At 40.2% G+C, this 27,019-nt stretch overlaps 1 protein-coding gene across 1 annotated transcript in view; it reads right to left on the reverse strand.

Annotated features, from left to right (window-relative positions):
• The window catches only part of CDH17 (cadherin 17), a gene marked incomplete at its 3' end in the record, with an annotated part of 89,295 nt that overhangs the window by 9,409 nt on the left and 52,867 nt on the right, over nt 1-27,019 (reverse strand). The window contains exons 13-14 of the mRNA XM_079722192.1: nt 5,186-5,430; nt 1,998-2,128 (exon numbers count right to left, since the gene is read on the reverse strand). Coding sequence (XP_079578318.1) covers nt 1,998-2,128; nt 5,186-5,430 — 376 coding nt within the window. The remainder of the gene's footprint in view (nt 1-1,997; nt 2,129-5,185; nt 5,431-27,019) is intronic.

Raw genomic sequence — 27,019 nt, forward strand, 5'->3', positions numbered from 1 at the left:
GTGCTAATATTTTATATTCATTACTTCAGAACAACACTGGTGTACATTTACAGATGAGAAGACTGAGCTTCAGAGAAGTTGTGTGACTTGCCCAAGGTCACATAGTGGTAGAGAGACTTCCAACCCAGGGGATCTGACTCTAGAGCCCACACCTTTAATTGCTCAACACTGACTTAGGCATGTTCCTTAAGTTTTCTAAGGCTCATTTCTTCAGCTGTAAAACGTGACTTTATGAGGATCTGACATGTATTCTTAGAAAATTGTACAGAGCTGTACAAATGTTATTTGCTGTGTTATCGTGGAGAAAATTTTGACCTCTGTAGCGTGAACAATTGGTAACTGTGTGATCATGGGCAAGTTACTTCTCAGTACCTTGGTTTCTTCATACATCAAATACGGTCAATAATAGTACCTACCCCATAGTGTTGTATGAGGGGTAAGTGCTTAGAACAGGACGGTCAGTACAACGTAGACACTTACTGTTCTCATTCTCCCTGATGTTTCTACAATTTCTGACTCCGACCTGCTTCAATTCCAGCAAACCCTATTTGCCTGCTTTTCTTGTCGGCTGTCTCCTTAACCAAAGGAGGAAGTCATTTCATCAATGTGTATCATTTCAGGGCCAACAACTGCAAACAGAGCAGGGTTTTGAACCCTGGTTTTGATTCATGAAATTTCTAAAATGTGAGAGGCCTTTAGGACACATCCAAAGCAAAGTGCTGACCCCACATTACATTTTAGTGGAAGGCACAGCACAAAGGCTTAGCCAGAAACTTCCTGCTGATTAAATCAGGAACTTTTAAATTGAGAGTTAAATTTATGGAGTGTGAGAGTGGTATGTGCTAGAAGCACATCAACTAGAAGTAAGAGAGAGAGCCAGTCCCCGACCTGCCTCAGCGAGGCCCGTCCACTCACACACCACCATTCCAAGTTCGACACACGCTTCTGCATGTTTACCCTCATTGGTTTAATGTGACTGCAGTACTTTTGTTTTTCTTCATCCTTTCACAGACAGGGACCATTTTCATGATTCCCACCTATTGGAATGTTCCACATTCCAGCTCCCAACCCTGGGCTTCACATTTTGAAAGTTTCCTTCTTTGTTATAAAACTATATTTATTTAGTCATAATTTGTTCAATTCTAATTTTTTGGTAAGCCAGGCAGATATATTTATTGTCTAATTAGAGGCTCTGACCAGCATAAGATCAACAGAATCCCGACTCCAAGTTGGAAAATTCCATTTAAACATAAAGAAACTCAGTGTTTTAATCACGAGCCTTATCACTGGTAGGCATAATATTCCTGTGAGTTTATTTTTATAGCTATATAAGATTCAAACATCCTTGGCTTATCTTTATAATAAATCTTTCCTTTCAAAAGTTCACCTGGTTTCATCAAAACAGATATCCAGGGCCACCCAAATCTACCAAATCAGAATCTGCAAGGTGAATTCCTATCTGTATTGAACAAGCTCCCGGGTGATTCTGGCATATATAAAGTTGAGAACATTGAACAAAACATTTTATGTTTCAAAAGGATGAGACCTCGGTCACTGCAATTTAAGCCTGAAGGAGCAAGTAATAGTCTAGGTAGGCAGGTCAGTGGTTTGACCCTGCTCCCTGGAGAAACCCACAACCACTTTGGAGGAAGGGAGGTAGCTCAGTGGGGACACAGGAACCTTCCTAGAAGCTGTGGTCCCTTCAGGACACCACAGAGTGAGCAGCAGCCCTGAAGCCTAGCCAGCCTCCAGGTACATCCCTGCCCGAAAGAGCCCTGCTACCAGGCACGGGGGTTCTCATCTTGAACAAAACCGAGAAGGTGTGAACACTTCTCTCCACTTTTGTACCCTTCTCATTTTTCCACTGTAAGATATTCTGACAATTTGACCCAGTTTCCCACCCACCTCACCCTCCTTCCCATTTCTACTAATGTAGCCCCTAATCATTTGTGTTAACTTTTATTTATTATTTTTAAAATTTATTTATTTAGGCTCACCTACTTCTGTTGCCACCACTTGTACCTGATACAGACTTTCAGCTTCCCTGTCCAGCGGAGCCACACTAAAGATCTCGCCGGTGACGGGGTCAATTTTTAGCCAACCTCTCTTGTCACCTCTTAATGAATAACTTTAGTAAGAGAAAAGAGCAAAAGGAAGCCCACATTACTCTGCATGAAAATGTAAAGATAGTTTATACATCACTATGCTATTATATCAGCACTATGCCTTGCATATTACTGACAACATATTTAAAGAAGCATGATCTAATATTATTACTGCTTTATTTGCATACCATCTGCCTTCAAAGGGAGGATTTGTTCATCCTTACAAAGTGGTTTTTGTACTTGTTTTAAAAGAAAAGGTATAGTCACAAACTCTAGCAGAAAAAAAGTTAAGCTTTTCTGGCAATCAAAGAATTTCAATTAAAACAACCTGGAATTATCTTTTAAAATTGATTAGCAAACCGCCCCCTCTCAGAAAATTTGAACACTCATTGGTGGAAATGTGTGAATGGGTGGATACTCAGAGGCTACCGGTGGGTGGCGCAGTGAATTCCTCATTCAGCAGACATCTATTGAGGGCTTAGTAAATATCAGGCTGTGGACCAAGAGAGGAGATTACAAAAAGGGGTTCTAGGCCAGTGGAGGAGATAGACACTGAGACAGATAATCCCAGTAAAATGTGGTGAATACGAAGAGGCCATGTGGAATCCCAAATAAGTTAATGGGAATCAGAGAAGTCTTTCTGAAAGAGTAGATGTTAACTAAAGCATGAAAAAGAAGGATGCTTTAAGCAGAAGGAATTGTATGAACTAAGGCTGAGAAGCCAAGGAGTAGCTTAGGGTGTGGAGGCATCAGACATTCCAGCAGTGGTGGGATAAAATATCAACAGGACGCAGTGGATGGCAAAAGATGAAGCCAGAGGGATGGGAAAGAGCTGGATCATGAGAAGCAGTGGGCAGCCAGGGAATGGTGGTAAGCAGGACGGTGACCTAGTCATGTTTGTGTCTTCAATGGAACTCATTGGTAGGTGTATGAAAGGTGAATTTGAGAGAGACAAGCCTAGAACCACAGGAAAACCCATTTCTATAGCCTTTTGGGAACAACACATCAGAGCCATAGGATGTCTATATCTTTAGGTCAAAGAATCCCACCTCTGGAAATGTTTTCCAAGTAAAAAACAATTGAACAGAAGTTAAGAAAAAGAATTAGATACATACATTCAAAACTTTTCTAGAATTAAAAAAAAAATACTGGAAGCAACCTACATGTCCAGTCGTAGGAGAATGATTAAGAAGTTATAATGTGTTAGTTCAAATTAATTTTTCCCCAGTGTTAGAATATTCTATATGCCAAGCACTGTGTTAGGTTATGTGTATGGTCGGTGAATTAAAAATTCCTATGTAGTCGGGATTTCTGAGTGAGATAGACACCCTTTGGAGGGTTTTCAGAGGAGTCACATGATCTGATTTACTTTTTTAAAGACCCACACTCTGATTGCAGTGAATGGACTCAGGGAGGGGTGGAGGAGATGATTATGGTGACCTGGACCATTGCAGAAGTGGTGAGAAGCAGGTGGATTCTGGATATGTTTCAATGAAAGAATCTCTAATATTTACTGATACATTGGATTAGGAGCCATTGGGTGTTAATGGATTCTAAGTCTGTGGACCTGAAAGAAAGAAAAGAATTAAATTGCTCAGGCTTTGGCAGCTTTGGAGTCATCCTTAATTCTTAGCTGACTCATTACTAGCATTTGAACTATTGATTATTCCTCATTCATGAAGTACTTTTTTCATTTGTCTCTTACAGGACACTACCTTTCTCAGTCTTCTTTCTCATCTCCTGATTTTAACTTAATAGTACATATGTTATATCTTTTCCTGGATCCATCTGAGGAATGATCTTAAATGCCTTTGTTTTCTCCACTCATAAACTCAAATTTTTACTCACTTGTCTCTGACTAATAACTTTCATAGCATTCTCATAAGGGAGATAGAATCATTTGTTAAACAACAAATGGTTGTTAACTTAGGAACATTTTGTGCCCCATCATAATTAGTGACATGTATGGAGCAGTATCTACACTATCCATACAGTACAACCCGTCTTCTTTCCTTTCTCATATTTGTCTTTATGAAAGTTGACAAGTGCTTGCAGAGCAAAACAGTAGGTGGGATCTTTACTCTGACAGACAATAAGAAAAAGGTCTTGGAACTGATTCCAATTGCCTAAATGATCACTCAATGGGAGGCAAAACTCCCCTTAAATGTTTAGAGGCACTTAAGGAATTGTCATTCATAACCACATGCATGGGTTTTAAGTCACGCTAAAATATTTGTCATGCCATGGACAGTAGGACTGATGTTATACAATAGAAGCAAAAGATCCGGGTTCAAGTCCTATCTGTGTGCTTATTAACTAGATGATCTTAAAAAGGTTATAGATATTGATACAGATATGGATACATACACATACATGTGTTAGCTTAGAAAAATTAATTATCATTGTACATATTTAAGGCAAATCTGTGTGGGTTCTATTGCACTGAAAAAAAAAAAGATTGAGAATTGCTAAGATAGAAAGAGTTACACATCTTGTTTAACCTTCTTAGCCCATGTACTCATCTCTCCAGGGCTGAGTTCTGGAATGGGTCTTGTTGCCCCAGACCTGCTCTCTGCAAAGCTGAGGATCCTATACAACCCCCTTTGAGAAGATTCCCTTCACCCTGTCAGGTGGCTGAGTCTGCCCAGTCAGGTTTTTGCTTTATTCTTCTGTTTAGAACTCCAGTCCACCTTAGGGGCTGGAACTCTTCCCCAGACCCTGGTCCCATGACTGGTCCAGACAGAGGGCCTAGCTGTGGACAGCCCAGTCTCTAGACCCCACCTCCTGAACTCACCAACTGTCAGCTGGGACCTGCAGTAGGCAGGTTGGGGTGGAATCTGACCCGCTTCCCGCTTGCCCGAGCCTGGATTCTCACTGATGCCCCCCAGGGTACTGGCACCTGCCAGAACCAAGGGCAGATTCACCAAGTGCACTGGGACATGGCCTCAGATTGCTGGCTGCTCCCTTAGGGGAGAGTCCTGGAGTCAGGTCAGCTTCTCTGCCCTTCCCAGCCCTTCTTCCTCCCCACCATCTGTGGTCACAGCGCACGGCTAGGCCTGCCCAGCACTGCTCTCCTCTACCTTATGTCCAGACCTTCTGGATCCTTGGCAGTCACGTTGCCCACTTTAGTGCCTTTAGCCACATCCTCTCTGACTTTTGCTTGGTATACTTGTTGGGAAAACTGCGGTGCTTCATTCACATCTGTCACGATAAGTCTGAATGTAGCAGAAGAGCTGGCATTGTACTGTACACCAGGCACCAGAGGCTCAGGATTTTCTGCTTGGAACACAATATTGTAAACGGCTACTGCTTCAAAATCAAGAGGCTGTGTAGGGAAAAAAAAAGAAGGAAAATTAATTGGGGGATAATTAGCTCTCTTAAGATTAATTCCCTATGTTTCTTGAAAAACACTTACAGAGCAGCAGTTCTTAATTTAGTGTCAGCAAAAACTTACTTTTCAGGATACTAGAGCCGTGGAAAAGTTTTTGCTGCAGGACTTCTCAGGACTTTTAATATGCTAATGTGTGTTCCAACTCTCCTAGAAGAGGAAATCAATCCACACTCCTCAAATTTATTAACCCTTGAGTAATTCATTCATTCAGCAGAAACTTACTGATTCTCTGAAGATGGTTCTCAGAAGTCATTGGGAAATGCTTATGCAGAGATTTTCACATTGGTGGAGGGTGATTTCCCAGAAACCTCAGGACTTAAACCTCAAAATAAAAGACTTTAAACTCATGGAGGGGGGGAGAGTTTAGCAGACACAATCAAGAGATCGATGGTCTGCTCTGGTTCAAGCCATGTCAGACAGGACCAGGAATGAAAATCAAGAAACTAATTTTGGTTTAGTTTGAGGAAGAATTTAACAGTTAGGGCTACCCAAGACAGAAAGAGTTGCTTCAAAAAGCAAGTTCCTAACTCTGGAAGCTTTCAAGAATAAGCTTAAACAATACATGTCAGGCTAGCATAAAAGGACTTAAGTATCATTTAAGCAATTGGTTTTTTTAAAAATATCACCACCCAAACAATTGGTTTACATTCTTTTAAGGTTCCTCTCAAGGCAGAATCCATAATTCTACGGGGAAAAAGTCCTAATCCTAGAGACCTGCTGAGGAGTGAGACAACCCTAAAGTAGGGCTTCTAAAGGGGGAAGAAAGGGTTTCCTGGGATCCATGAACTCCTAGAAACCAAAATCTAAATATTGTATTGTTAAAAAGAAACAGGAGGCCCCAAATGGGGTCACTTGTGCTAAACCCCATGTCAACAAACCAAAACTTAATACCTAACCTAATTACAGTCTCAACCCCTGCCCAGAAATGCAACCTTTAACCAATCAACCTGGAATTACTCCATCAGAACTAGTGAGGTAATCTGCCCAATAGGTCCTTTTGTTCCCTTTAGGAGGGCAACCTTGCCTGAAACGATGCATTCTTTGCTAATAATTTCCTTTTTCCGCCTCCTTTCTGCCTTTAATAACCTCTCCTTTTCTACAGCTTGGCGGAGGTTCTTTCTATTTGCTAGATTGCTAATGTCCAATCCATTAATTGCCAACTAAAGCCAACTGGATCCTTAAATTTCCTCAGTTGAATTTTTGTTAACAAATTTGGTGGCAGTGGTGGGATTGAAGGAGATTTACAACAGCTTTGAGGACAATGAGAAACACAGGTGTGGTACCCCTCAAAAACTCTAAGTTCACTGTCTTTTTTGCCATTTCCAAGAGCTGGGGGTAAACCCCTCTGAGCTCCACTGTCTTTGTGTTTAGCTTCTGATCCAGTTGGCTTTCCAGTCCAGGGCTCAGTGGATCAACTTGAGCTGGCAGATGGTTCCATGCAGTATCTGAGTCCCTAGCCCTTGGTTCTGTCTGAAGTTCCCCTCGGTTGTATAGAATCCTTTTCCCTAGTTCCAGTCCACAGTCCCCATTTACTGGAGTCTTGACTTAATCCATGCTGGGAATTGCTGATGGTGTGCACAACCTTCTCTTGGTCAGTCTGCAGTAACATCTCTTGGTTACCTCTGGTGTGTTAAGGTGTACATGTTTGTTTGTCTTATTTTGTGTAGGTAAGGGCTATTGCTAGCAGAGATCTCAGAAGCTAAAAAAAAAAAAAAAAAAGCTGCAAAATTTGGTGGGTACAGATGGAGCATTTAAGGGCTGTTAGAGTGCTCACCACCTAACTCAAAGACACCTGTATTAGGATAAGTTGGTCATAGAACAGGTTAGATTGATACAGACCACCTGCCAACCTAAAGAAAATTTCTGTGCAACAAGGTACAATACATGGTAAAACAACACACAATTCCCAAGTCAGTGGCACAAACCTTTTAGGTATTAGTTCAGCATAGCTAATGGGATCCATAAACTCTAAATTTAGAGTTAAGTGCACCACCTTCCAGCATACCTGCTTATTTTATGTCTAAAAACTATGTCTCAGGAGCTATAAATACCTACAAAAAAATGGCCAAAATTTTACTAAAGACAACCTAGAATTTTGTGCATAAGAACTTGGCTTGGTAACCATCAGACTGAGGTCCCAAATATGGCTGAACAGAAAGTAATGGAAGTTGAACTCCATTTGCTGCTAAGGGTCCTAGCAAATGTTCCAATTAGATAAAAGCATTTAAGAACTGCACTTAGGGCTTCCCTGGTGGCGCAGTGGTTGAGAGTCCACCTGCCGATGCAGGGGACACGGGTTCGTGTCCCAGTCCGGGAAGATCCCACATGCTGCGGAGTGGCTGGGCCTGTGAGCCATGGTCGCTGAGCCTGCGCGTCCGGAGCCTGTGCTCCGCAACGGGAGAGGCCACAACAGTGAGAGGCTCGCGTACCGCAAAAAAAAAAAAAAAAAAAGAATTGCGCTTAAAATCAAGGAATACTTATTTTAATTGGCATGCAGAAGCCTCCAAAAGACTTAAAAATTCCAAAATAGTGTCACTGAAAATTTCATTGCAAAAGGCTAATAAAAAATTAGAGATATAAAAGGTACCCAAAAAAGACTATAGGACTGACATAATTCCTACTGCTCCCCTCCATCCTCCTTTATTTGAATATTCATTCTGGTAATCTTCTGTCTGAATTGCCTCTCCACTCTGAAGAAACTATTAATTAGTTACCTTTTATTAATAAAATAAGAGCTTGGCTTGGCTTTCTGCCTACCTAGGGCAAGCAGGCTGTCAGTTTTTTCCTTTTGCTATCTTTGGGAGTAACTCTGGATCCTAGAAAGGTAGTAACCTTTGCACCTTCTTTGAGGACACCTCTTGGGTCATGGAGTTCTTTAATACTGCCAGAAACATTTACCATTTAAATAGGCTGAAAACTGACAGGCTATGTATGATGTCATTTAGGTTTCAACCCAATTCCCTGAGGAATCAAGAGCAATTCTTTTCATCTTACAAATCTTTGCAAAACTAGATATGCAGCTCTAGAGGCAATTCAAAGTTCACCTATTCCTTTTACCAATCCCCAATCCGCCCCTATTTTATCTTAAAAGGCTTATAACTTGCATTCCTTCCCTGTGCCTCTGAGATGTAAATGTTAAAGTACAAACTTCAGAGAGGTAAGTTTTATCAGAAGAAAAACAAAAAGGGGAAAGGTCATTTGAAATTTAGGACCAAAAAAAGCAACTTAAATTCAACTCTTTTAATAACTAGTAAAACAGATGTGATAAGATCTCTGCATCCGTCTGTATGTTCATGTGTGTCTACATATACGTGTGTTGCAGATGTATGGTATTGCTAAAATTCATTTACAAAAGAGTTCTATTTAGCTGGCTTAAACAAACAAACATTTATATAAATTTAGTCTTCATAGAAAGTCTCAAAAATATAATAGAGGCTAATCCAAATGTTTTTCAGTTTTATATATTCTGGGAAAATATTTTATATCAAAGTTAATTTAGAGTTGCTGGTTTGATTAAAATAGAATGTGTCTAGAATTACACTGAATATAATACAGGCACACAAACTTTATTCTATATGGGTTTATTAGTCAAATAAGTCCATGTTATCTCTGTTACAAAATTTGTCAGCAAAAAATTTTAAAAAACAAAAAAAGCTTGGGGTGATGGCTGACTTTGTCTAATGTCTCATGAAGTTTTCATGGGTAATCTAAACATAATAGTTGGGAGCATGTGATTTAGATAGATGTAAGTGGGATAAGAGTTTTTAGGTAAACTTTTTTCTGCAATAATTATATTTTACATTTTGCTAAATTAAATGATAGAAGTTCATTGAATATCTAGATCACTTCTAAATAATATAAAATACTAAAACATTAATTACTGAATGTAGATTTTTACCTACTTTTGGTTTCCTTTTGCAGAGGAACTAAAGATATTTGGCTCTATTAGTATATATGGTTTGTACCACATTAAAAATTTTACTATGAAGAAGCATGTATTTCTAAAAATTATGAAATGTATTCACAAATTTGCTAATCTAAAGAATGCTAGTGTAATAGTCCACAACTGCTTACTAAATTTTCACTATAAATTAAGGTTTCTAAGGGTTAAGAATTCTAATATATGCAATTTGAAATAATAAGAAACAACTCTGTATGCAAGGAAAATTGGATACGTTTCTTGTTTTGGAGTTGGTTTTTTTTTTTTTTTGGTTAAAAGAGTATGAAGTATGGAGATACATTTTGTTGAGGGAAATAAAAGTGATTTTGCTCTAAAGTAAAACTAGTTATTTCAAAATGGTAAGAAAAAAAAAGGACAAACTATGGACATAGGAAGTTAAGAAGAATGAAAGAGAGAAACAGAAAAAGAGAGGAAAAAAGGAAATCTTGTGTGGTCAAGTTGGCTAAAAATTAAATTGTTATTATAAGGGTTTTAAAATAAGCTTTAATACCAGTAATATACTTATGTAAAACTAAAGCTTAATTTTCTTTCCTCTGTTAAAAGGACAGTTTTATTAGATTTACTAATAAATGAGATATACTCTTAATAAGAAATTTAAACAAAGTTTTTTCTTTATCTTTAAAATAACCTGCCTGGAAAGCAAAGATTTTGTGTTTTATCAAAATAACTTTTTGTGTTTTATATCTTTATTATCAGGTCTTTGATTACTTAAGTAAATTGAGTCTTCTCAATATTAAAAGAGCAAAGTTTGGCTCAATTGTGTAACTTATTGCATTTGCTCTTGAAATCTTTTATTGTCACTTTGGATAATTAAGTGGATTATTAAGTATTGTTTCATAATGATCTGTGATCCTTTTTAGCCAAATGTCCAAAACCTTTTGAATTTTTTGGCAAACTTCCCCAAATCAAATTCTAAGTGAAGTCTTTTTGACCTGGAAATAACTTTGGGATTTTCCAGAGGGCCTTTGGAAACATCAGAAAAGATTTCTTCTTTCTCCTTATAAAAAGAGAGATGTTACACTAATTAGGCTTATTTGATATGTTAAATTACATGGGAAAAATCATCAAACAAGTAATACCGAGCCTTCTTTATGTTATATTTGTATAGGTACATGTTATAAGTGTTACAGAAATGGGATAAAGTTCCTGGAAATCTATTATTTCCTGGTATGATGTTATCAGTCATAATTGTAATTATTATCTTAAATATTACATATTACAAAAATAACCAAATTTCCTTGTCAATTCCATTATAATGAATTCTCATCAGATCTTTAATAATGGGCATTTTAAGGATTTTGTCATTTACAGATAGTTAATTTTTTTATTCTAATGCTTTTGCAAAAATGTTCCTACAAAATTGCTTCATCTTCAGAGAAATCCGTAAAAAGGACTCTGACAGGTATTCTAGAATACAGGTTTCTGGTCATTTTAAGATCATAAAACTAAACTGAGTAAGAATTTCCAGAACTAGCGGAAAAACTAGATTCAAATAGAGCAAGTATTAATTACATTGGATTAAATAAACTGAGGAGGATGATTGATTATAATTTGTATGACTTTTAAAACACTGCTGTTTCCTTAATGCTTTGGTTTTCCAGATTTAAAGAAATCTTGTCTCTTAAGCAATCTATGACTTACAGCAACTGATACACTATACCTTTGTAAACAAAAATGACATTTTTTTCTACATGATCTCTCCAGAATTCAGAAACTCTTAATGTATTCTTTTCATGGCGACATAGGTAGTCATTCACATAAGTTCAATAAGAATCTGTTCTCCTGTAATGGAACACAACTGGAAACATTGACCATATTACCAAGGCTTGGACTGAATTGTCACATTTGAGAGAGATGTACATAGACTCAGAGAGTACCTTGCTTCCAAGGTTCCAGCAAAGCAACCTTAAAAAGAGCTTATATAGTCGATCACTATTCTTGCTGCACTTATGTAAATAATCAAGGCAAATTTAATGCAAACAAATTAAGTTTTAGTGGGATTATCCTTAAAAAGATTTTTTTAAAAAAGCAGGAATAACTGCTTAAATTTATTAACTGCTTAATAAATTATGTTTGTACCTTTATCTATATTAGATTCTAATCCTGCTAATTGTCTTTAAGGATTTGTTATATACCTGTAAACTGGACTGGATCATGAATTCTTCTACTTTCCTCAAACATCTGGCTACAACTTTCCAAACTAATGTTTCCAGTTTTCTCCCACCCTTCTGAATTGGAATCACTAGGAACAAAGACTGCCCTTGAATCTCCTTGGAAGGGACTATACCAGGTCCTCCTCACTACCCAGATGGCAGCCAAACTTCAGGGTCTTAAACCTTGGATACACATCTCACAGCTGAAGAAGACTCCACCTGACATCTGGTCTTATACAAATGCTGGAAATCTCCAAATCAAATTGACTGGGAAGAGAAGTAGCTGACACTGAGGTAGATGCTTCCTTCCAAGACACCACATCAAGACTTCACACTTCAACTGAACAAGAAACTTTTTTTTTCTTTCCCTTTCTTTTACTCTGGCATTGGCCTGGAAAGGTAACACCACCATCCGTATCTTCCAGGCCATTGCTAAGGGAGGTAACCTCTGAAATTTAAAACAATTACTATTTCAGGCTAGGAGAAAACCTAACTGACATCTAGCTTGAACAGGCAAATGCAACTATCCCTGCAAGTGAATCTATTAACAGTGCCACCTTGGTGGAAGTGATTTGTGTCCCGACGGGATTTATCTTTGTCTGTGGTGGTTGTCATTCTTCTTATGTACCTAGACGGCTGGTACATATCAGGCAATGTCTCTTAGGTTATCTGACTGTTCCCCTAACTGTTCACAAACAAACTGAGACACCTCATTGGTTGACTCCCCTGGATTTACATCATTGAGTTAGAAAGGAATTATCAAGAGGTATTCATGATTCAGGATTCACTTCCTTTAACAGGGCCATACTTCCCTGGTTAAGAGTATATGTAAATGAGAGAGAAAAAAAGAGTATATGTAAATGAGACTAGATCAGGAACCTTTCCTTAACTCTTGAAAATATTGAAACATATTGAAAAATTCTCTGTTAGAGCAATAGCTGTCCAACAAAAAAATCTTTAGACTTTCTGGCCAAAGTTGTTCTTGATAATAATATAGCTCTTGATTCTCTTTTAGCTGAGCAAGGAGGTGTCTGCACTGTGGCCAACACCACCTGCTGCACCTGGAGTAACACTTCTGGGGAAGCTGAAATTCAGTTCCATAAGATCACTGAGCAAGCCACTCCTCTTAGCTTAAAAGGGTGACTCCTGCAATGGACTCTTTCTTTTACTTATTTGATTTGATTGGTTTGGGTCTTGGGGACCATGGCTCCAAAGTGCACTCCAAACATTGGGAATTATCCTGCTTGTTAGAATCAGAGTACTCTCCCTCATGTGCTGTATTCTCTCAAAAGCATTAAATCCAGGGTTTCCCTGGTAGCGCAGTGGTTGAGAGTCCGCCTGCCGATGCAGGGGACACGGGTTTGTGCCCCGGTCTGGGAAGATTCCACATGCCGTGGAGCGGCTAGGCCCGTGAGCCATGGCCGCTGAGCCTGCGTGTCCGGAGCCTGTGCTCCGCAACTGGAGAGGTCACAACAGTGAGAGACCCGCATACCGCAAAAAAAAAAAAAAAAAAAAAAGCATTAAGTGCATGCTCACAACTGCTAACTACAAAGTCTCCCTAAGACTAGAACATCAGAAAAGAGACAAAGAGAATGACCAACTTAAAAACTGTGAACCTGAAGCTGATGCCTGTGACTATCACAGAGATTAAGCAAAAAAAACATTATGACTTGTGAGTACCACACAGAGGATCAACAGAAGCTGAGAGAACTACAGAGAGGTATGTGGTAGTGGCATTTAATGCCTTAAATTTTGATCACATCTCTCAGATAAGCTGAGAGTCTGATCAAAAGGGGAAAATTGTTAAAAAGAAGCAGCAGGTCCAAAATGGAGTCACTTGTGCTAAAACCCATGTAAGCAAATCAAAACTTAATAACTAACCTATTGCAGTTTCAATCCCTGCTCCAGGAATGCAACCTTTAACCAGTCAGTCTTGAATTATCTGGTCAGCACTAGTGAGGTAATCCACCCCATAGGCCCTTTTGTTCCCCTTAGGGGGGCAAGCTTGTCTGAAACAATACATTCTTTGCTAATAATTTCCTTTGTCCGCCCCCTTTCTACCTTTAAAAAATATTTTCTTTTCTACAGCTTTGTGGAGCTTCTTTCTATTTGCTAAATGGGATGACACTTGATTTATGAAGTAGTTAATAAAGCCAATTTGATCCTTAAATTTACTCCATTGAATTTTTGTTGTTTAACAATACATATGTTCATATGTGAATCTTTTGGTAGGGAGAGGATATGTAGCTTTTGTCAGAGTCTCAAAGGTACCCATGACCTCAAAAAGATGAAGGAACCAAAGTAAAGCCCAAAGGCACCTTATAGATTATGGGAACTGCACTGTTTTATTCACTCTTCCAGGCCTGGAGGACCCAGGATCTCCTGGTGAGCTGTCAGCTCTTTAACTTGAGTTTATATCAGTTTCTCATCAGTTAAACAAAAATGGTAGTATCCTTTCATGAAGAGAAAAACTGACACATGATTGCATTAGCTTGGCCTTCCCTTCCCCAACATCTGAAACAATTCTCCCCCTCAGTCAAACATTGGCTCAATGCTGTCCTCTCCATATTGGTTTCCCTGGACCTTCCTCTCTATCCCCACATGAGTGAGCTCCATGTCCTCTGTAATCTCATCATACTTCACTCAGGATTCTAATTGTTTGGTTATGTATTCTAGATCCTTATTGACCATGAGCTCTCTGAGAAGAGGAATTGTGTTATATTCTTCTTTGCTTCTCATCACTTCCCTGACATGCAGTGCCCATAGTATATCCATTAGGATAGATAAAAATGATAAGGGCTTGGTCCTTCTCAAGCCCTTGCAGACTCCAGTGGGAAAGAGATTCTGGAGAAAATCCCCACTCTCTAGAAACCCTCTCCTCCATGTACACACAAACACACACAACATCACAACCCAATTTCTAGTTCAAAAGAAAGTATAATAGAAAGTTTGCCCATATGGAAGAGAAAGAATTATGTATGAAGACTCAAGGTCATTTGAGATGGAAAATAAGAATCAATTGACCTTTGTTAAAATACAAAATTTTGTAAGCTAACTAAGATGTAAAAAAAGAGGTTTTTCATAGAGATAAGCACCCACTGCCTGCAGGGCACAACCCCATGATGACCTCTTGATCACTACCACACGGTCTGAAAGGGCCGCTCACCTGGGGGGTTGTGAGGAGGTGTGTGCAAGCTGGAGTGTCTGACTCCCAGGGACCCATTCATCATCTCAGGGGATAAGGGCAGGCGTGTCAAACTGAGAAGGTCTGGTTGATGGAGCAGGAAGGCAGCGGCCCCCAGAGCAAGCCTGCCGTGTAGATAAAGAACACAGCACTCTGTTCCTTGTGGGTCCAGCCACACCCAAGCTCAGACAGGCAGCATAGCATTCTACATGCTCAGGCAGAGGATGCACACCCCCCATTCTTACCATCAGGTCCTAAGTCCCCTCCCTGGCTTTTCCATCCCTTCATGTGGTCACCAGAGGTGAAGGGGTAAAGAAATGAGATGGTATATCTGCAGATGAGGAGCAGCCTGTGTTACCAGAACAGACCATGTGAAGCTGAGAGAAGAGAGAGATGACAGAGAAGATGCACATCAAGCTAAGAAGTTGGGACTTTATCTATGATGAGCAGAGAGAGGTGCTGAGCACAAGACTGACAAGGGGCGGGGTTGGATTTGTGTTGTAGAAAGTTAACTCTGGGAGCAGCCATGGGAGGGATGGATTTGAATTCATGTGACCTGGGCAGGGAGACCAGTGTCAGTCTCTTGGGAGTCACCCTCCTAGGAGAGGGTGTCAGTGCTCCTGAAACACTTACTGAATGGAAGAATCAGCCTGTCATCAATCAGTCTGCTTAACTTTCACACCAGGAAAAACACGGAACCAAATTTTCCAGGGATAAAATTAGAAATGGAAGATGCTAAATTTGCAAATGATAATCAAGGACAAGACTTGTCAAACCACGTATACTGTCTTTCATGACATGGCAGGCCTGCAAAGCCAAGTCAAGAGACCCTCACGGCCTCTTGGGATTACCTCGGGCCCATCTGGGCAACTTACTCATCAGGTAAGCTGAAAACACATGCTCATGCCACAGTCGCTCTTCTGCATACAACTGCTCAAAAGGTCAAACCCCATGATTTAGATTCAACCTGGAAGCAGAGATAAAGTGCTGAGGGAAAGGAATTGAGACTGGGGATATTTAACATTTTCACCAGTCATCAGTGATGAGAAAAAAGTGCACATTTGTCTTCCAGATGATACTCTGGCTGGTTAAAAATAAGTCACGTACTAAGAATTAAAAAGGATCAGCCATAATGAAGTAGTGACAAAATTTGTATAAAAAAACCCATTAAAGCCAAAACAAACTCCTGAATTTCAAGAAAGGGGGTGCCAGGAGAGTTATTGATGAGCCAGGAAGGGTTCAAAGAAATAGCCTTCCTGGCTCCTGACACCTGCTTGGTCCCAAGAGTATGATGATCTACCACACAACAGGCGAGAGCTTGGGGCAGCAGTAAACAGAGAGAGGACAGCACTTCTAAAACTTGCTTAATCCTAAGCATCACTAGGGGCAAGTGAAACAGTAAAAAATGTATATATTGGTCTCTGCCCCTGGTTCCTGACACTGAGCTCCTAAATCGCTTGGAATTTCCTGGATGATAGGAGTGCATTTTATTCTAATGAGGTGACTCTTGGTGGCTCCTTGGATGGTTTCAGGATGGGGGCTGGTTACCAGAAAGACCAAGCCATGATTAGAAGCTTGGAACTTTTAGCCCCCCAGCTCCCCAGCCCCGGAAGGTGAGAAGGGCTGGAGATTGAGTTAATGATCAACCATGTCTACATGATGAAGCCTCAGTAAAAATCCCCAAAGTCAGGCCTTCAGAGAGCTTGTGGGTTAGTGAACACATCCATGTGCTGGGAAAGTGATACACACCCTAACTCCATGGGACAGAAGCTTGTACTCTTGAGGCCCTCCCAGACCTCGCCCTATGTATCTCCTCATCTGGCTGCTCATCTATATCCCTTATCATATCCTTTATTAAATAAAAATTGGTAAAACTGTTTCCCTGAGCTCTGTGAGCTGTTCTAGCAAATGATCCAACCCAAGGAGAGAGTCATGGGAACCTCTGATTTCTAGCCAGTCAGTCAGAAGTACAGGTGACAACCTAGGACTTGCAATTGACTTTTGAGGTGGGGTGGGGGGAGTCTTGTGGGACTGAGCCCTCAACCTGTGGGGTCTGATGCTATCTCCAGGCAGACAGTGTCAGAACTGAGTTAAATTGTAGGACATCAGGCTGGTGTTGGATAATGGCTTGATGTGTGGAAAACCCACAAACCTGGTGTCAAAAGTGAAGTGTGGTAGTAATGCAAGAGTAAAGGAGAAACACTTTGCAGGGCACTAAAATTACTGATTTCTAGGTCCTCCCACAGGGAGGCTGAGTCAGCAGTCCCCAGTGGGCACCATTTGGCTCTTGGATTAGACAAGTTTGCTCCCCTTGGCAAGAAGCGAAAACACATCTATCCACAGGCAGAATCCTGGCTTCTGCCCTCACTCTAATTAATTAGAATTAAGATAATGCTGGACATTTATTAAATTGACTGCTACCTGCTGGGGGCTGTGTTAAGAGCTCTGTATGTATTTTCACACTGAATCCTCCAATGTCCTTATCAAGAAGGTGCTGCCATTTCACCAATGTTTCAGATCAGAAAACTGAGGTCTGAGGTTACAACATTTGGTCAAGGTCGCAGAGCTAGTAAATGGCAATGCCAGGCCCCAACAGGAATCATTTCCTGAAGGGAGTCAGAAGCCTGGGGTCAAGTTCCCAACTCTGCCATCCCTGGGGGACTGACTGTATCTTGCTGAACCTCATCTGTACAGCAGGGCTATTTCTGCCTCCCTCAGGGTCGGCGTGAGAAGAAAAGGAGTGTGTGCAGAAGTGCTTCATGAAGCACAAGGGGCTTCAGTTGTGGAGTGTGCGCTCCTCAGTGAATTTCACCTGCTGTTAGCACATTTGTAATTCAGATGAACAGGTGCTGATAGAATTGTGATTAAGAAAATATCAGGGAGAGGGCCTTCAAGATGGCAGAGGAGTAAGCGAGGAGATCACCTTCCTCCCCACAAATACATCAGAAATACATCTACATGTGGAACAACACCTACTGAACGCTGGCGGAAGACCTCAGACCTCCCAAGAGGCAAGAAACTCCCCACGTACCTGGGTAGGGCAAAAGGAAAAAGAAAAAACAGAGACAAAAGAATAGGGACAGGACCTGCACCAGTGGGAGGGAGCCGTGAAGGAGGAAAGGTTTCCACACACTAGGAAGCCCCTTCACTGGTGGAGACGGAGGGTGGCAGAGGGGGGAAGCTTCGGAGCCACAGAGGAGAACGCAGCAACAGGGGTGCGGAGGGCAAAGCGGAGAGATTCCCGCACAGAGGATCGGTGCTGACCGGCACTCACCAGCCCGAGAGGCTTGTCTGCTCACCCGCCGGGACGGGCGGGGGCTGGGAGCTGAGGCTCGGGCTTCGGTCGGAGCGCAGGGTGAGGACTGGGGTTGGCGGCGTGAACACAGCCTGAAGGGGTTAGTGCACCACGGCTAGCCTGGAGGGAGTCCGGGAAAAAGTCTGGACCTGCCTAAGAGGCAAGAGACCATTGTTTCGGGGTGCGCGAGGAGAGGGGATTCACAGCACCATCTAAACAAGCTTCAGAGAAGGGCGCGAGCCGCGGCTATCAGCACGTACCCCAGAGACGGGCATGAGACGCTAAGACTGCTGCTGCCACCACCAAGAAGCCTGTGTGCAAGCACAGGTCTCTATCCACACCTCCCCTACCAGGACCCTATGCAGCCCGCCACTGCCAGGGTCCTGTGATCCAGGGACAACTTCCCCGGTAGAACGTACAGTGCACCTTGGGCTGTTGCTACGTCACACTGGCCTCTGCCGCCGCAGGCTCTCCCTGCATTCCACACCTCTCCTTCCCCCTGGCCTGAGTGAGCCACAGCCCCCTATTCAGCAGCTCCTTTAACCCCCTCCTGTCTGGGCGAAGAACAGACACCAGAGGATGACCTACATGCAGAGGCGGGTCCAAATCCAAAGCTGAGCCCCAGGAGCTGTGCAAAGAAAGAAGAGAAAGGAAAATTTCTCTGTGCAGCCTCAGGAGCAGCAGATTAAATCTCCATAATCAACTTGATGTACCCTGCATCTGTGGAATACCTGAATACACAATGAATCATCCCAGAATTGATGTGGTGGCCTTTGGGAGCAACTGTAGACTTTGGGTTTGTTGTATGCAACTGACTCGTTTCTGATTTATATGGTTATCTTAGTTCAGTTTTTAGCACTTGTTGTTATGGGTGGATTTGTTTATTGGTTTGGCTGCTCTCTTCTTTTTTAAATTTTTTTATTTTAATAATTAAAAAAGTTTTTTAGTTTAATAATTTTATTTATTTTTCTTTCTTTCTATTTTTTCTCCCTTTTCTTCTGAGCTGTGTGGCTGACACGGTCTTGGTGCTCTGGCCAGGTGTTAGGCCTGAGCCTCTGAGGTGGGAGAGCTGAGTTCAGGACATTGGGCCACCAGAGACCTCCTGGCCCCCACATAGTATCAATCAACAAGAGCTCTCCCAGACATCTCCATCTCAATGCTAATATCCAGCTCCACTCAATGACCAGCAAGTCCCAGTGCTGGATACCCCCTGCAGAACAACTAGCAAGACAGGAACACAACTCCACCCATTAGCAGAGAGTTTGCCTAAAATCATAATAAGTTCACAGACACCCCAAAATACACCACTAGACGTGGTCCTGCCCAACAGAAAGACAAGATCCAGCCTCATCCACCACAGCACAGGCACCAGTCCCCTCCACCAGGAAGCTTACACAACCCACTGAACTAATCTTACCCACTGGGGGCAGACACCAAAAACAACAGGAACTACAAACCTGCGGCCTGTGAAAAAGAGACCCCAAACACAGTAAGTTAAGCAAAATGAGAAGACAGAGACATGCAGCAAATGAAGGAGCAAGGTAAGAACCCACCAGACCAAACAAATGAAGAGGAAATAGGCAGTCTACCTGAAAAAGAATTCAGAGTAATGATAGCAAAGATGATCCAAAACCATGGAAACAGAATGCAGAAAATAAAGAAACCTTTAACAAGGACCTAGAAGAACTAAAGGGCAAACAATGATAAACACCACAATAAATGAAGTTAGAAATTCTCTAGAAGGAAACAATAGCAGAATAACTGAGGCAGAAGAACGGAGAAGTGACCTGGAAGATAAAATAGTGGAAATAACTACTGCAGAGCAGAATAAAGAAAAAAGAATGAAAAGAGTCAAGGACAGTCTCAGAGACTGCTGGGACAACATTAAATGCACCAACATTCGAATTATAGGGGACTCAGAAGAAGAAGAGAAAAAGAAAGGGAGTGAAAAAATATTTAAAGAGACTATAGTTGAAAAGTTCCCTAATATGGGAAAGGAAATAGTCAATCAAGTCCAGGAAGCGCAGAGAGTCCCATACAGGATAAATCCAAGGAGAAACATGCCAAGACACATATTAATCAAACTATCAACAATTAAATACAAAGAAAAAATATTAAAAGCAGCAAGGGAAAAGCAACAAATAACATACAAGGGAATCCCCATAAGGTTAACAGTTGATATTTCAGCAGAAGCTCTGCAGCTAGAAGGGAGTGGCAGGACATATTTAAAGTGATGAAAAGAAAAAACCTACAACCAAGATTACACTACCCAGCAAGAATCTCATTCAGATTCACTGAGAAATTAAAACATTTGCAGACAAGCAAAAGCTAAGAGAATTCAGCACCACCAAATCAGCCTTACAACAAATGCTAAAGAAACTTCTCTAGGCAGGAAACACAAGAGAAGGAAAAGACCTACAATAACAAACCCAAAACAATTAAGAAAATGGTAATAGGAACATACATATCAATAATTACCTTAAACGTAAATGGATTAAAAGCTCCAACCAAAAGACATAGACTGCTGAGTGGATATAAAAACAAGACCCATACATATGGGATATAAAAACAAGACTCTTGCTGTCTACAAGAGATTCACTTCAGACCTAGGGACACATACAGACTGAAAGTGAGGGGATGGAAAAAGATACTCCATGCAAATGGAAATGAGAAGAAAGCTAGAGTAGCAATTCTCATATCAGACAAAATAGACCTTAAAATAAAGACTATTACAAGAGACAAAGAAGGACACTACATAGTGATCAAGGGATGAATCCAAGAAGATATAACAATTGTAAATATTTATGCACCCAACATAGGAGTACCTCAATACATAAGGAAAATGCTAACAGCCATAAAAGGGGAAAGTGACAGTAACACAATACTAGTAGGAGAATTTAATACCTCACTTTCACCAATGGACAGATGATCCAAAGTGAAAATAAATAAGGAAACACAAGCTTTAAATGATACATTAAACAAGATGGACTTAATTGATATTTATAGGATATTCCATCAAAAACAACAGAATACACTTTCGTCTCAAGTGGTCATGGAACATTCTCCAGGATAGATCACATCTTGGGTCACAAATCAAGCCTTGGTAAATTTAAGAAAATTGATATCATATCAACTATCTTTTCTGACCACAATGCTATGAGACTAGATATCAATTACAGGAAAAAAACTGTAAAAAATACAAACACATGGAAGCTAAACAACACACTACTAAATAACCAAGAGATCACTCAAGAAATCAAAGAGGAAATCAAAAAATACCTAGAAACAAATGACAATGAATACTCGATGGCCCAAAACCTATGGATGCAGCAAAAGCAGTTCTAAGAGGGAAGTTTATAGCACTACAATCCTACCTCAAGAAACAAGAAAAATCTCAAAGAAACAATGTAACCTTACATCTAAAGCAATTAGAGAAAGAAGAACAAAAAACCCCAAGTTAGCAGAAGGAAAGAAATCATAAAGTTCAGATCAGAAATACATGAAAAAGAAATGAAGGAAATGATAGCAAAGACCAATAAAACTAAAAGCTGGTTCTTTGAGAAGATAAACAAAATTGATAAACCATTAGCCAGACTCATCAAGAAGAAAAGGAGAAGACTCAAATCAACAGACTTAGAAATGAAAAAGGAGAAGTAGCAACTGACACTGCAGAAATACAAAGGATCATGAGAGATTACTACAAGCAACTATATGCCAATAAAATGGACAAATTCTTAGAAAAGCACAACCTTCTGAGACTGAGACAGGAAGAAGTTGAAAATATGAACAGACACATCACAAGCACTGAAATTGAAACTGTGATTTAAAATCTTCATCAAACAAAATCCTGGGACCAGATTGATTCAAAGCGAATTCTATCAAACATTTAGAGAAGAGCTAACACCTATCCTTCTCAAACTCTTCCAAAATATAGCAGATGGAGAAATACTCCCAAACTCATTCTATGAGGCCACCATCATCCTGATACCAAAACAAGACAAAGATGTCACAAAGAAAGAAAACTACAGGCCAATATCACTGATGAACATAGATGCAAAAATCCTCAACAAAATACTAGCCAACAGAATCCAACAGCACGTTTAAAGGATATACACCATGATCAAGTGAGGTTTATCCCAGGAATTCAAGGATTCTTCAATATATGCAAATCAATAAATGTGATACACCATCTTAACACATTGAAGGATGAAAACCATATGATAATCTCAATAGATGCAGAAAAAGCTTTCAACACCCATTTATGATAAAAACTCTCCAGAAAGTAGGCATAGAGGGAACTTACCTCCACATAATAAAGGCCATATATGACAAACCCACAGCCAACATCGTTTCAATGGTGAAAAACCAAAACTATTTCCACTAAGATCAGGAACAAGACAAGGTTGCCCATTCTCACCATTATTATTCAACATACTTTTGAAAGTTTTAGCCACAGCAATCAGAGAAGAAAAAGAAATAAAAGGAATCCAAATTGGAAAAGAAGGAATAAAACTGTCACTGTTGCAGATGACATGATACTATACATACAGAATCCTAAAGATGCTACCAGAAAACTACTAGAGCTAATCAATGAATTTGGTATAGTAGCAGGATACAAAATTAATGCACAGAAATCTCTTGCATTCTTATACACTAATGATGAAAAATCTGAAAGAGAAATTATGGAAACACTCCCATTTACCATTTCAACAAAGAGAATAAAATACCTAGGAATAAACCTACCTAAGGAGTCAAAAGACCTGTATGCAGAAAACTATAAGACACTGATGAAAGAAATTAAAGACAACACAAACTGATGGAGAGATATACCATGTTCTTGGATTGGAAGAATCAACATTGTGAAAATGACTCTACTACCCAAAGCAATCTACAGATTCAATGCAATCCCTATCAAACTACCAATGGCATTTTTCACAGAACTAGAACAAAAAATTTCACAATTTGTATTGAAACAAAAAAGACCCCAAGTAGCAAAACCAATCTTGTGAAAGAAAAGCGGAGCTGGAGGAATCAGGCTCCCCAACTACAGACTATACTACAAAGCTACAGTAATCAAGACAATATGGTACTGGCACAAAAACAGAAATATAGATCAATGAAACAGGATAGAAAGCCCAGAGATAAACCCACGCACATATGGTCTCCTTATATTTGATAAAGGAGCCAAGAATATACAATGGAGAAAAGACAGCCTCTTCAATAAGTGGTACTGGGAAAACTGGACAGTTACATGTAAAAGAATGAAATTAGAACACTCCCTAACACCATACACACAAACTCAAAATGGATTAAAGACCTAAATGTAAGGCCAGACACTATAAAACTCTTAGAGAAAAACATAGGCAGAACATTCTGTGACATAAATCACAGAAAGATCCTTTTTGACCCACCTCCTAGAGAAAGGGAAATTAAAAAAAAAAATAAAGAAATGGGACCTAATGAAGCTTCAAAGCTTTTGCACAGCAAAGGAAACCATAAACAAGACAAAAAGACAACCCTCAGAATAGGAGAAACTATTTGCAAATGAAACTAGTGACAAAGGATTAATCTCCAAAATGTACAAGCAGCTCATGCAGCTCAATATCAAAAAAACAAACAACTCAAACCCCAAATGGGCAGAAGATCTAAATAGACATTTCTCCAAAGAAGATATACAGATTGCCAACAAACACATGAAAAGATGTTCAACATCACTAATCATTAGACAAATGCAAATCAAAACTACAATGAGGTATCACCTCACCTGGGTCAAAATGGCCATCATCAAAAAATCTACAAACAATAAATGCTGGAGAGGGTGTGGAGAAAAGAGAACCCTCTTGCACTGTTGGTGGGAATGTAAATTGATACAGCCTCTATGGAGAACAGTATGGAGGTTCCTTAAAAAACTAAAAATAGTACTACCGTACGACCCAGCAATCCCATTACTGGGCATATACTCTGAGAAATCACAATTCAAAAAGAGACATGTACCACAATATTCATTGCAGCACTATTTACAATAGCCAGGACATGGGAGCCACCTAAATCCATTGACAGATGAATGGATAAATAAGATGTGGCACATATATATAGTGGAATATTACTCAGCCATAAAAAGAAACGAAGTTGAGTTATTTGTAGTGAGGTGGATGGACCTACAGTCTGTCATACAGAGTGAAGTAAGTCAGAAAGAGAAAAACAAATACCATATGCTAACACATATATATGGAATCTAAAAAAAAAAAAAAAAACCAATAGTTCTGAAGAACCTAGGGGCAGGACAGGAATAAAGATGCAGAAGTAGAGAACTGACTTGAGGACATGGGGAGGGGTAGGGTAAGCTGGGACAAAGTGAGAGAGTGGCATGGACATATATACACTACCAAATGTAAAATAGATAGCTAGTGGGAAGCAGCTGCATAGCACAGGGAGATCAGCTCAGTGCTTTGTGACCACCTAGAGGGGTGGGTTAGCGAGGGTGGGAGGGAGACACAAGAGGGAGGGTATATGGGGATATATGTATATGTAGAGCTGATTCACTTTGTTATACAGCAGCAAATAACACAACAATATAAAGCAATTATACTCCAATAAAGATGTTAAAAAAAGAAGAAAATATTAGGAAATAAAACTAGTCTACATTGGGATTTTAAATTTTTAAAAAATGATCAACACAATGGTTCTGAAGCAATGGATGGCTTAATGGGCAGGGAATTAGAAGTAAGGCTAAGCTACACACAAAAAACCACATAATAGAGTCTAATTTATTTAAAATACTGAAAACTGTATGAATATATACATCTGTCAATGTGAGTACACACATCCTAGGGGCAGTTGGCTAACATCTAGTGTATCCTCATCAAGAATTCTCACCTCTGGGCTGGCTGTCACTTAGCATTTGACAGATCCTAATCAGAGATCCACACTCTAGAGGCAGCTACTACAGGCTTTGAGCTCACACTATCTCAAGCTGCACTAGAAGGTTTGTTAATTAGCAAAGTGATCTTACAAAGAAATTTTGTGATATTAGTCGTATTGAAGACATGCCGTTTGGTTAAAAATATAGTATATCTCTTGGTCATTAAATGAACAAGAGTGTAGCATCTGGCTAGTCTAGCAGCTTGTACCCTTCATAGTTCCAGGACGCCAGTTCTGTTGTGTGTATCAACACCTTTTCTGTGGACAGTCAGATGAATCCTCTCACTAAAGTACTGTGCCCACAGTGCCTGAGGGACAGAGAGCTGGGACATCACAAGCCTAAAGCACAAGTTGGATGATGATTTTTGTCCCTGCTTGTTATTAATTGTACATGGCACAGAATTCAATTATTTATTCAATGCAACCAATGTTTATTGAACCTCCACTATGTGCCCGGCAATATTCTGGACTCTTGGAATATAACCACAGACAAAACAAGGATGTGACAAAGATTTTGGCCAGAGGCCTGCTGTACTGTAACATACCTCCTCATGTCAAGAGCATGTGGGAGGATACTTACAGCCCTCACTTACTGTTAATCATCAAGGTTACCAATTTTTCCCTATAGGTGCCCTTTAGCCACAAGTGGTCCAATTAACTTAAGTTGATTCACAACAAGCCACCATGAAAAATTACTGACATGTGGGACTCATTCATACTGAGATGGACAGGGCTTTATCTTCTCTTAGATGCCTAGAGAGCTCTGGGCCTGTGGAAGAATAGAAGCTATCTGTCCCTACCTCCTGCAAAAGATCACGTATGTTGCCTGGACCACCCACTGCAAACTCTGAAAATTGGCCTTTCCTTCTGGGTTCTTTGTCTCCATGTAGGCAGCCATGAATAGAGGGGGAAGATGTTATGGCACCTTTTCCAAATGTCAGACTCACACAAAATACTAATGTCTTGAGTAGGTCCACACAAAAACCTCGCAGCTAAAACCCAGCGAGGCCCTTTGTCAGAAGTAGGTTATATAGTCATAATGGTATCAGACTTCTGAGATTCTGCCCCAGGGCTTCCTTCAGCATTAGCACTTTTCTCCCTGTGCTTCTATCCATTTTCTGTGAAATTATTCTATTTTGTCTTCATTTTAAGCCTCTACTCCAGCTTTCCTTTATTCTGGGTCAAAACTTTCCTCCAGAGCTTTCTTTTGCAGCCTCCAACACACTGCCCTACAAACCTTCAGCATTCAACCATGTCTGCAAAGTCTCTATTGCTGTAACTCTGACCCCTTTTAATTCTAACTACATTGGATGACAAGTGCTGCTTCCCATTGAGTCATCTGGCAAAGGGTTTACATGCTCTAAAGCATAAATGAGGCAGCCATGGAGGAAAGGGTCAAACTTCAGCTGTACACAGTGGGGGATGGGAGTAGATTGAGGGAAGGATGAGAAGACCCTCTATTAAAAAGCAAGTATCATGGTAATCAAGATTTTGGCTCTAGACTACCCAGTCCTTACAAAGGGAGAGTCGAAGCAAGAGCCAGTGGACTCAGCAATACCATAAAAGATGAAAGTAAGGGGTAGGCAGGGAAGAAGCCATGAAAGAATAGACTTGTTTATTAAAACTTGTGTATTAAAGGAGATCAACCAATTTCCAGTCATTATTAAAGAGGAGCCAGTGGCTGGCCCATTAGAATAAAGAGTCTACAGCCTAAAGGGCTCACAGGGTTCATCTAGTCTAATACCCCACATTTGCAAAGAGAGAAGTAAAGCCTGGAGCACCACCTTGCCCATGATTTAGCAAATAAAAATATAGAACAACTGGTTATATTGGAATTTCAGGTAAACAACAAGCATTTTTTAGTATAAGTATTTCCCAAGTATTTCATGGGACATACTTATGCTAAAAAATTTTCTATCTTGTAGTTTATATATTTTATATGTCAATCCTACCTCACTCTGCAAAGGCTACTTGGTCAGTTAGTGACAGACCCAGAACAAGAATCCCGC

This window comes from Hyperoodon ampullatus, assembly GCF_949752795.1.
Source record: "Hyperoodon ampullatus genome assembly, chromosome: 17".
Lineage (NCBI taxonomy): Eukaryota > Metazoa > Chordata > Mammalia > Artiodactyla > Ziphiidae > Hyperoodon > Hyperoodon ampullatus.